The sequence below is a fragment of the Heptranchias perlo genome, chromosome 3 (assembly GCF_035084215.1).
Source record: "Heptranchias perlo isolate sHepPer1 chromosome 3, sHepPer1.hap1, whole genome shotgun sequence".
Taxonomy (NCBI): domain Eukaryota; kingdom Metazoa; phylum Chordata; class Chondrichthyes; order Hexanchiformes; family Hexanchidae; genus Heptranchias; species Heptranchias perlo.
In genome coordinates this window covers 103345701-103358222 of record NC_090327.1, presented here as the reverse complement: position 1 = coordinate 103358222, position 12522 = coordinate 103345701, and the positions used below count along the sequence as shown (strand labels likewise).

At 45.0% G+C, this 12522-nt stretch overlaps 1 protein-coding gene across 2 annotated transcripts in view; it reads right to left on the bottom strand.

The window, feature by feature from the left end:
* Positions 1–12522, bottom strand: part of itprid1 (ITPR interacting domain containing 1) — a 145063-nt gene that overhangs the window by 101257 nt on the left and 31284 nt on the right. For both annotated transcript variants that reach the window (XM_067981380.1, XM_067981381.1), the window contains exons 7-8: positions 9859–9945; positions 4436–4638 (exon numbers count right to left, since the gene is read on the bottom strand). In XM_067981380.1, coding sequence (XP_067837481.1) covers positions 4436–4638; positions 9859–9945 — 290 coding nt within the window. The remainder of the gene's footprint in view (positions 1–4435; positions 4639–9858; positions 9946–12522) is intronic.

Here is a 12522-nt window from a genome sequence, read left to right as displayed (position 1 = left end):
AACTGATGCAACAATTGGTCTCAGTATCTCCAATGGAGGGGAAAAATCAGTTTCTTTCTAATCCCCATCCAGCAATCATGTTGGAAAATGCATTTGGATGGACATTAGGTGAGGACAGGTTTGGATTTGACTGTGATACCTCCAAGTCAAATTGCCTGCCAACACAGACACACATACACAATGCAGCAAAGTAGCTTATACCTGGTGGAACCATATCCCAGCACAAGTCCCTACCTTCAAAGAAAGAAAGAAAGAGCATGCATTTTTATGGTGCTTTTCATGACCTCAGGACGTCCCAAAGTGCTTTACAGCCAATGAAGTACTTTTGAAGTGTAATCACTACTGTGATGTAGGGAGTTGGAAGGAGGTGGATAAACAACAGAAGTTAGCAGTTAAACCATCTTTTCCCCTTGTATCAGCAAAATGGAGGGAATGTGTTGAAACTACACTAACACAACTCCCATCCTCATGTATCAAATGACAGTGATTCATGTTACAAGAGCCACTGTGCATGCATTATCAGGACACCCAGTGTTGCAAAACCTGACATCAGTTTTTATTGTTTTCACAGCACAGTCGAATCCTGTGATATGGACAGTGACAGGTATTAGGAAAAAGGCATCAGTTACACTTCCATGGCCAGAATAAAACAATGCAGGAGTGCAGTTCAGGAATCATTTGATGTGTATTTTCAAGACTAAGGAGATTGAGGATAAGACTCTAGTCCCAGAGTAGAACCTCGTTAGACAGTATCGTAGATCAGACTTAGGGTGAAAACACTAGAGCCTGATTCTGTGATCTGCACTCCTGCGTAGCGAGATTACACACCGGGAGTGGAGCCTCACTGTATTTACCCTCCGCTGCAGAGAGATAATGGATTGCCAGTGCACTCAAATCATGCTGAGCAGGAATTTATGTGTCAAATTGGATGCTTCAGGGAGATTTGCCCCCTATTGCTGCAGTAACTCAGCGTTGCTGTGCAGTGTTAATCTCACTGGCCGATAAATGTGATTAGAATTATTGGCTCGCGTGGAGGGTAAATGCCAACAAGGACTGGTTGGACCAAATGGCCTGTTTCCATGTTGTGATTTTTATCTATTTCTATATTCATACCATTTTTCCGCAGTTTCCACGGTCTTTCGCTGAAGTTACAGCGGACAAGCAGGTGAACCCCTACGGAAATTCACCCCATAGCATTCCTTTCAGGCTAGCAACGAGGACATGCTCAGTGCCAGTGAATTTGCAGCCCACAGATATATCAAGGAGGTCACATGCATTACTCATCAGGGCAAGAGACTTCATCACTTTTGCCACTGACCAACAGCAGCAACATGAGAGGGCAACACAATTCTACTGAATGTCATCAATTGCACCCACACTGCATTTGGACGCTAAGCGCTGTGCTGTACTTTATATCACCCGAAAGGAATTTTTTAATTAAGTTTTTAATCGGAGTGTAGACATGTCATACAATCACTAACACGGGATAATTTTAGACCAATTTCTACTTCCCTGAGAGACCACATGATGCCTTCATTTTAAGGCAATCACCAGTGTGCCAGTTAAAATCGACCGGGTGACTTATCTGATGTCCTGCCTCGTTCCCATTGTCTTCAATTTTAACCTGCTGTTCTGAGCAGGCGGCAAATGCACCCACCTGAAACTGGCGAGGTTCTTCTTTAGATATGCAGATCGAGGTCCGATGAAAATCCGGACCCTGACCGTGATTTTAACTCCGACCTGACTCTTCCGCCTTCTGTGCGGCGAGATCCACCCGGAATTCCAATCCCCACACTTCCCTGAGGGCCAGCATGGCCGTCCAAATTTTTACAGACCGGCAGCCGATTCCTCTCAACATCCCGGCCACTCAGGACAGGAAGTCGGCCGGCAACGTGTTAATGAGGCCCGGTGATTACAATTGCCGTGGCCTCATTCTGCCGCAAGCAGGTGGAAATCTAAATCTAAAATCCGCCCCCTTTGTTTTAAATATACTACATCTAAACTTGTATAAAACCTTGGTTAGATCACACTTGGAGTACTGTGCACAGTTCTGGTCTCCATATTATAGAAAGGATATAGAGGCATTGGAGGGAGTGCAAAAAAGATTCACAGGGATGATACCAGAACTGAGAAGATTTTCTTATCAGGAAAGGCTGAACAGGCTGGGGCTCTTTTCTCTAGAAAAGAAAAGGCTGCAGGATCACCTGATAGAGGTCTTTAAGGTAATGAAATGTTTTCACTTGTGGGGGAGACCAAAACTAAAGGTCATAAATATAAAATAGTCGCTAATAAATCCAATAGGGAATTCAGCAAAATATTCTTTACCCAAAGAGTGGTTAGAATGTGGAACTTGCTACCACAAGGAGTAGTTGAGGCAAATACCATAGATGCATTTAAGGGGAAGCTGGATAAACACATGAGTGAGAAAGGAACAGAAGGGTATCCGGATAGGGTTGGATGAAGTAGGGAGGGAGGAGGCTCGTGTGGCACATAAACGCTGGCATGGACAAGTTGGGCTGAATGACGTGTTTCTGTGCTGTAGTTTCGATGTAATTCCTTCTAAGTAATTCACTTGTGGATGGAGTAGATATACTGACTGCAGAAATTTGCTGGCAGCCTGTTGGACTCTGACTCTACACCTCTTGGGCGACACATTGCAAGGAAGATGCCTATGACTGTGGTGGTTGACTGGTGTTGCCTGCTTTCAGCTCCCTCCTCCCATGCCTGGTGTACTAGCAGGGGACAGAAAAGGGGGTGGTAACAATCTAATAAATTGATGCTTCTCTAAGTTCATTCAGTAGGGTCTGCAGGTACCTGTCCTGTCGAACTGGCCCTCGATACTTTCCAACTCCCAATTCTACAGCAAATTTGGTGAATAAATAGCTATCTTTGCCGTCCCGGTGCTATTTCAGGTGCTTAACTAATTGCAATTCATAGTTGACTGACGGGAGTTAGTGCTTCTCCCTTTTAATTGGCTGGCCCACTAGAGCGATTTGGCCAATATTTCAGCATACAGCCTGAAAACAGCAAAATCAGGAATAAACCAGCAGGACTACGTTCTTCCAGAGCTTTTACTAATCCACAGTTTACCCTTGTGGAGGTCACCTACTTAGGTCCTGAGAGAGATAGATCAGAGCATTTTCTAAATGGTAAGAAACTAAGAACTGTGGTGGAGCAGAGAAATGTAGGGGTTCATGTACAGAAATCACTAAAAGCAAGGTACAAAAAATAATTTAAAAGGCTAATGAAATGTTGGCCTTTATCTCAAGGGCTGGAATACAAAGGGGTAGAAGTTATGTTACAGTTATATAAAGCTCTGGTTAGACCTCATCTGGAGTACTGTGTTCAGTTCTGGGCACCGCCTCTCAGGAAAGATATATTGGCCTTGGAGGGGGTTCCGCGCAGATTCACCAGAATGACACCAGGGCTAAAAAGATTGAATTATGAGGACAGATCTCATAGAATCGGCTTGTATTCCCTTGAATATAGAAGATTAAGAGGTGATCTAATTGAAGTGTTTATGATGATTAAAGGATTTGATAGGGTGATTAGAGAGAAACTATTTCCTCTAGTGGGTTAATCCAGAACAAGGGGGCATAACCTTAAAATGAGGGTGTGTGTAAGAACTTGAAAAGTAGATAAATTTAATTGACTAGTCCTTTCATATAATATATTAAAAATAGAATAAAGGAAAAGGGCATTCAGACTATTCAGTGCCAACCTGAGCATTTTTGATCAGTTTCCTATACCAATCGCAAATCCATCCTTTCTTAATTTTATTTACCACTTCAGCCATTTTGTGGGGTATGCTGTGAATCCCATCGTAAAATTATTTTTATTGTGGTTCTTCATATTTTACTGGACTGAATTGTTTTACTCTTTTTTGTTGTGTTTTGTGTTGTATTGTATTGAGTCTTGGGGATTTTGATCCTTTTTGTGATTTGCACTTTCAGGCCCAAGAAGTAGAGCCATGAGAGTAGGTCACCTGCCTGCCCTCCTGGCCAGTTAATAACACAAAAAGGGGAGATCAAAGGCCGAGGTGCGGAGGAGAAGATCGAAACCCAAAAACTGTGACGCTCCGCTCATGCTGTGGGATCTCAATTATCTAGAACATGGATTGAACAATCAGTGGGAGGCATCTTTGCTTATTCTCCAATCCATGCTCTGGTAAGAAAGACCTCATGCCGAGAGTGGCGTGTTTGCATCTTCGGGGCAATAATTTAAGGGAAGTTTTAAATTACATTTAAACAGTGTTCCAGTGACATAAGAATAAGTGACTTCTGAGACTGGGTTGGGCCTATAAGGCAAGTAAGCTGGTCACTGTTTTGAATTATCAGGATGTCTTAGGAGCTGCAGTCGCTATGTGCACATGATGTGCAAGGGACATCCAGCTCTTTAAACCATGCCCTGTCCACCTCTGCAAAGCCTTTCTTACTGTATAGGTCAGGATTTTCCATTTCCATCCGTAGCTTCTGTGCATCCAGAAACACTCCTATATTTATTCCAATCGCAGCAGAAGAGCTATTGATGAAACGAGCTGGAATTTTAGCTGAGATGTCAGGCTCCTCTTTGCCAAAACCAAGGTCAAGCAGAATCTCCTCAGGGTCATCATGCCAAAAATCCAGCAATTCAATAACACTGCAAAAAAGGCAAAGTAGGCAGTTACAGGTATCTTGCTTATAGTCAAAGATCAAAGATCATGAACTCATCATGAGTTTTTGGTCATTATACAAAAGGGTAGTGTAGTGGTTATGTTATTGGACTAGTAATCTAGAGATCTGGACTAATAATCCAGGGAACGTGAGTTCAAGTATCAGCATGGCAGTTGGAGAATTTTAATTCACTTAAAAAAAATCTGGAATCAGTATAAAGTGACCATGAAGCTGTCGGATTGTTGTAAAAACCCAACTGGTTCACTAATGTCTTTAGGGAAGGAAACCTGCCATCCTTACACGGTCTGGCCGATATGTGGCTCTAGACCCACACTGTCTTCTGAAGTGGCTTAGATAATATCAAATATTTCCAGATCAACTAGGGATGGGCAATAAATGCAGGCCTTGCCAGTGATGCATATATCCGGAGACCTTATATACTTCCCATCACAAAGGCTGCTTACTTTCACCTCTGGATCATTGGCCAACTCAGCCCTTTGCTTATCCATTCATTAGTCACTTCCAGACTCGACTACTCTAACGCTCTTCCCGTTGGCCTCCTTTTCTCTACTAACTCCTACTTGTTCAAAACTTTGCTGCATATATCCTGACCTGCATTAAGTCACCTATCACCGCTTCCTCATTGACTTACATTGGCTCCCCATACCCCAATGAAATAAATTTAAAAATCCTTGCCTTCATCTTCAAACCCTCCACAGCCTCACCCCACCATATCGCTGCACTCTCCTCCAGCACTGTATCCCCAATGGAAACTCCATTCCTCTGACTCTCTTTGTATATAGCCACCTGCCTTTGCCCTACCATTGCTGGCAGAGCCTTCAGTCAATTGGGTCTTACTTTCTGGAAATCCCTCCTAAACCTCACTGCGTCTCCAACTCCCTCTACTCCTTAATAAAACATTCTTAAAACCTATCTGTACCATCAAGCTTTTGGTCAGCACACCTAACCTCTCCCTTCCTTGCTTCATATCCATTTTCCTAATGTCTAACTGTGAACCACTTTAGGACATTTTTTACATAAAAGCTGCTATATAACTACAAGTTGTTCTAACATGCCCGAGGTAACAGGCCATCTCTATGAAACAGATCAGTCAGAGTTCCAGAGAAGAAGGTGCTGATTTCATGTTATGCTGTGTCTGCCCTCACGTACAAGGCGGAGGATCACAATAGGTGAGCTCTGCTTTCCATAGAAGAGCTTATGTCAACTGCTTCATGCCACATTCATCAACCCCCTTCTCCATCTGAGCCCAGTGTCTGACAACACTCAGGAGGTAACATTGAGATTCAGCATGGGCTTCAATGGAGTGGAAAATCATGTGGGGTGTATAACAGGCGGCTGATCCAATACCAGTTGAATTCTACCCCCATTATAACAACCAAATTATTAAAAGATGTCGCCCAGAGTGAGGAAACACAAATATAAAGAAAGGCTTGAAAAATTGGAGCTTTTTTTGTTGGAACAATGCCGATTACAGGACAATATGATAGACACGTTTCAAATCATGAAAAGATGAGGCAAGGTAGATAGATGCAAACTGTTCCTAGTAGTTGAGGGGTCTAGAATGAAAGGGCATAGATACAATATTTAATGTAAGAGATTTAAAACAGAGAGCAGGAGAAACGTCTTTACACAGAGTTGTGAGGCTGTGGAATCACTTCCAGGGTTAGTGGTTGAGGCAGAAACTATCACTAGGAATTTCCCCAGGGGTTCTCCCGATTGGTCATCGTAACTTCTGCGGAAGATCAGTAAAAATCCCGGATAGATGTGTAAACGGGGTTTTGGCAATGAATCAGAGAAATTTTGTGGCTTGTCTCACCATTTGATATCAGGTTGGATAGGTGAATGAAGGCAAAGAAAAAGGGATGTGGAAACAGGGTGGGTAAATGTGATTAGGATCAGTTACTTACATGGAGGGTAAACACCTACACGGTTGGGCTGAATGGCCTGTTTCCATGTTGTAACTTTGATGTATTTCAATTAATACAAAGTACAAACATAAAATAAAATATTCCCTTACCTGCAATCAAACATGAAAAACAATGGCTCACTAAGCTTGAAGAAAAATTCTGCCAACCTCACCTATGGAGTCATAAACTAAATCCTCTCACCTGATGAAAATAGACAATGGAAAGGAACTAGGAAGAAATTTATCGCCACATAGAGATCTTCACTCACAGCTGTTATACCACGTTAAAGAAGATTTCTGGTTCCACCACATATATGATAACAGCCTGTCATCTTCCACTCCCTGTGTAATAATATTATTTAAAGGGCAGTGTCTTCATTTAAAATATTTGGGAGACACTTTTGTTATGTTTGTTTGCCAATCCCACGGTAAAATCAGGTGGGTAGGGTTGACACAAATCAATTTGTCAAGAAAACATCATTGTGACACCTTCACATGATGTCATCAGGACTAATATATAATATCTTCTCCCTCAGTGACAAAGAACTGGAGAACCAAAAGGGGAGAAAATCAATTCATAGCTGCCCCATTTTCCGGCGTAAAATCGGTGTAAAATCTCTGAATGTTATGTTGGGGTTGCTGCGACTGAACTACCCCAGAATTGCTCCGTGTGCCGGATTGGTTCGGGTGACTTTTAGTCATCCAGGGCGTCCACCTGAAACAGCTGGAGGCTGCTCAAAAAACGGCCCAGGAAATTTTCACTTTTTATTTTACTGGGTCAGAAGAAGCAGAAGTGTTCTTCCTGTGTCCAGAAAAAAACTCCGGCCAGCTGCCTGCACATTCAAGGCCCCCACCAGAGGATTGCCTCCAACCTCCCACAGACTCAACCTGCCGGCCATCTCATCATAGGAGCTGGCTGATTTCCTGCCCCACCCGACTAGCGAGCTGCATTTAAATGAGGCCTGAAGCTGAATTTGGCTCAGGCCTCAGTTCAGCACAAACATTCCTCTGATTTTACTCCCATTTTCATTGCATCGAATTTCTCGGTCAAAGAAGGATAGAACAATAGAAGTGTAGAACCTCAAATAATGAAGCAGTCCGTGCCCGCATGCAGCAAGACCTGGACAAAATCCAGGCTTGGGCTCATAAGTGGCAAGTAACATTCATGCCAGACAAGTGCCAAGCAATGGCCATCTCCAACAAGAGAGAGTCTAACCACCTCCCCTTGACATTCAACGCATTACCATCGCCGAATCCCCCACCATCAACATCCTGGGGGTCACCACTGACCAGAAACTTAACTGGACCAGCCATATAAATACTGTGGCTACAAGAGCAGGTCAAAGGCTGGGTATTCTGCGGCGAGTGACTCACCTCCTGACTCCCCAAAGCCTTTCCACCATCTACAAGGCACAAGTCAGGAGTGTGATGGAATACTCTCCACTTGCTTGGATGAGTGCAGCTCCAACAACACTCAAGAAGCTCGACACCATCCAGGACAAAGCAGCCCGCTTGATTGGCACCCCATCCACCACCGACGCACAGTGGCTGCAGTGTATACCATCCATAGGATGCACTGCAGCAACTCGCAAAGGCTTCTTCGACAACACCACCCAAACCCGCGAGCTCTACCACCTAGAAGGACAAGAGCAGCAGGCACATGGGAACAACACCACCTGCACGTTCCCCTCCAAGTCACACACCATCCCGACTTGGAAATATATTGCCGTTCCTTCATCGTCGCTGGGTCAAAATCGTGGAACTCCCTTCCTAACAGCACTGTGGGAGAACCGTCACCACACGGACTGCAGCGGCTCAAGAAGGCGGCTCACCACCACCTTCTCAAGGGCAATTAGGGATGGGCAATAAATGCCGGCCTTGCCAGCGACGACGCCCACATGCCATGATCGAATTTTAAAAAAACGTAGAACCATAAAACTGTAGAACCACAGAACTGTAGAACCAGAGCACTGTAGAACAACAGAACTACAGAACTGTACTAAAGTACTATAGAACCATACAATTTATAACTATAGAAACATACAATTGTAGAAGCATTGAGCTCTAGGAACATAGGGATTGATTTTGACTGATATTGCCTGGAGTTAATCATAGAATCATATAGCACAGAAGGAGGCCATTCGGCCCATCATGCCTGTGCTGGCTCTTTGAAAGAGCTATCCAATTAGTCGCACTCCCATGCTCTTTCCCTGTGGTCCTGCAAATTAATTCCTTTTCAAGTATATATCCAATTCCCTTTTGAAAGTTACTATTGAATCTGCTTCCACCACTCTTACAGGCAACGAATTCCAGATCATAACAACTCGCTGCGTAAAAAAAATTCTCCTCACCATCCCTCTGGATTTTTTTGCCAATTATCTTAAATCTATGTCCTCTGGTTACTGACCCTCCTGCCAGTGGAAACATTTCTCCCTGTCTACTCTATCAAAACCCCTCATGATTTTGAACACCTCTATTAAATCTCTCCTTAACCTTCTCTGCTCTGAGGAGAACAATCTGAGCTTCTCTAGTTTCTCCACGTAACTGAAGTCCCTCATCCCTGGTATTCTAGTAAATCACCTCTGTACCCTCTCCAAGGCCTTGACATCCTGCCTAAGGTCTGGTGCCCAGAATTGGACACAATACACCAGCTGAGGTCTAACCAGTGATTTATAAAGGTTCAGCATAGCTTCCTTGCTTTTGTACTTTATACCTCTATTTATGAACCATGGATCCCATAAGCTTTTTTAATGGGGCGGTGACGACCTCAAAATGGGGTTAACTACTCCGTTAACACCGGTGATGCAGTTGGGTCCCTTTAGAATGAGGCCTACTGCTGGGTGTCCAAAGCATCCTCCTGATCCAGGTGACAGGCCCCTTTTAATATGGAAATTGGGGTCCAATGACGTAAATAGGACCCCAATTGCTATTTCACATCGGAACTGGTCGAAGCCTGTGCAGGCGATGGAGCCGAAGAGGCCCAGCAAAAGTAAGTGTCAAACTATTTTTGTGGGCTTCGGAGGAGTAGGTGTGTTCCTCCAGATCCCACAAAAATAGCCTGGGCCTCTGCCACCCTGGGACTCCCCCCTTCCCCAATTCCCAACTTTCCTCGCTGGCAGCCGCTCTGGCCCAATCAGTTATATTAATGTGTACCAGAAAGCTAGTGCATGAGCATCAATCTCCCTGCCATCTAAAGTACATAAGTGCCAAATGTTTATGAATAGTAACATTTACCATGTTATTACTGCATGAGTCCCATGTCACCCCAGAGTGACTCACCTCTTGGGCCCACTATTCACTGTGGATGTGGAAGCTATGCTGTTCCATCTCGTCATAACATGCTTCTCAGAGTAAGTGTGCAAGGTCCTGTTGATCAACACAAAGTGGTCAATTTTTTACATTCCATTTAAAATTCATAACATCTAAAGCCAAACTTTCCTGAATTCCAGCTAAATATGCACCAGATTCACACATGATCTTGATGTACTACAGCTGCCATCTCATTCGTGGCTATTCCAGTGTCAATTTGGCTCAGTTGGTAACACTCTCACCTCGGAGTCAGAAAGTGGTTTCTCCAAGCCCCACTCCAGGACCTGAGCACGTAATCTTGGCTGAAACTCCAGTGTAAGACTAAGGGAGTTTTATTGAACATCTCGAGATTAGCTGCCACATCTGCCTACATAACATTACTTCAGAAGTGCAGTCAATTAACGCAGATGTGGCAGCCAATTTATACACCATAAGGTCCCACAAATTAAATGAATGAATCTTACGCCGTTTATCTATCAGAACATTCCTGTTCGAGTGAGCATCAGCACGGGCATCTTCCTTTACAACAGGCATTCTGGTCAGCAAACAACTTTTTATGCATACTTCTATGTCACACAGCAGGAAGATTATGCTGGTCTGATGACAGGCAAGATGGAGTTATAACCAAGAAATAACAGGGTAGAAATTGGTTTAAGCCAGTTCTCGGGCTCAGAATGGCCACTGTGCTCGGAGCACGTGCCCGATCACGTGGACGTAACGAAGGCCCCAAATTGGTCCCCTTGATTAATTAAATAAAATAGGTGGGCCGCTAGTGCTACTCGCGCTGTTCATTGGCAGCTCGCCTAATGGGGGGGGGGCGTCAATATCGCAAGTTGATGATGCCATTTAAAGATACCTGGACCTCTTAAAGGGGAGGTGCACCTTGGCTGCAGGTAACTATAACTAAGGATCATGGACAATGAGAATCACAGTAGCAGCTGCAAGAGCCCCCCGTTTTTATGACACTGGTTTGGAGGTTTTGGTGGAGGAGATCGACAGGAAGAGAGATATCTTCTTTCTGGCAGGTGGCAGAAAGATATCAAGGCAAGCTGCCCAACCCGAGTGGGCAGAGGTGGCAGAGTGAGTCAGTGCCAGATGTATCACCTCCAGGACATAGCAGCAATGCAGGAATAAGTTCATTGACCTCATGAGGATAGCTAAGGTAAGCCTCCTAACTCATATCTATCATTACTCTCTGGTTCGCCTTGCACTACCTGTTGCACCAGCACTCATGACCCTTCCCTACCTTGATTATCAGCACACTAATCACTGCAGCTCACTTCACTCTACCTCCATCTGCTCCTACTGCGGCACTCTGCACCTGCTTTTCTCCTCACCATTACTTCCTTCACCTTCTCATACCTCTGCCATCTATCACGCACCGGCAACACTATTCCATTCTCACATGCATATCCTTAAAACGTCACGCTACTCTTACATTGACACACTTCCTTCTTTCTTGCAAGGCAAAGTGGCACACAAGGAAAGGGAGCAGGCAGCCACTGGAGGAGGGCCACAATTCATCCATGTGCTGTCCCCACTTGTGCAGGTCATGGACATCGTAGGCAGAGGGTATGTCAGGAGCATGGCATCTGGTGAGGCTGGAGGACAAGTTCTGCAGGGTTTTAAACCATCTTCCCTTTGTTTCCTTCTCACTTAAATGTCACCCTTACACATTGTGAATGACAAATTGCTGCTTCTCTCAGAAGCGATTCATTTATCTCTGCTTACCGCCCTCAGGGAGCAGAGGAAAAAAAGCGGTCAGCACTGCAAAACACATAGCGTCACTCGACCTCACACTTGCCGATACTAGCTCAGAGACTGACACCACGTGCAACTCAGAAGGTAGGCTAGAGGGGTTAGCACGTGAAGATTCAGCCAGCATTAGTGCTCAGGAGAAATAGGAAGCAGTTCGCTAGAGGGAGAGCTTGCATCCTAGCCCTGCGGTAAAGGCTACAGATGAAGACATCGAGGGCCCACCATACAGAAGCAGACTGATGGCAATCCCCATTGGCTTTCTGCGTGCACTGGGCTAGCTGCCAGCGAGCTTGTCTATAATGTTGGAGATCATGCTGAAATCCAGTTCCGACTTGTGTGCTGTCTTAGTGCACGGCATCGAGATCATTCAGAGAAACATGGAGTGAGTGGTCAGTTCTCCGAGCACTGCAGGGGGACCCACAGCGATGGAGCCTCTGGTGACAGCTTTGATGGCAGCGCGGACTGCTGTCATCTTGGCTCTGGGGTCCAGCATCTCCTATGGCTTGCAAAGCCTGGATACAGAGTATGCAGATGGGCACCAATTGCCTCCCAGCAGACATGCACGCTGTTCTCGTGCAGAGCAGCATGGTTACTAAAGTTCAACCCCCTGAGAGAGGCACTTGCTGAACTCTCTCAGGATGACAGCACACCTGCTGCTCAGTCAGCATCTCAACCAGTGCCATCTTGGGTGCCAGGCAGACAGCTGGGCTAGACTGCCCCGGCCAAAGCCTAGTCCCAGCAGTCTGCAGCCGGCTCCTCAACAGCCAGAGCTCCTCAAGGTCGCCCACCATTGCCATCTCATGCTCTCAGCAGAAGTTCAGCAGCCTGCCATCTCCCAGTCTGTAGCTATTGAGGAACTACCTCATAGGAGCACTA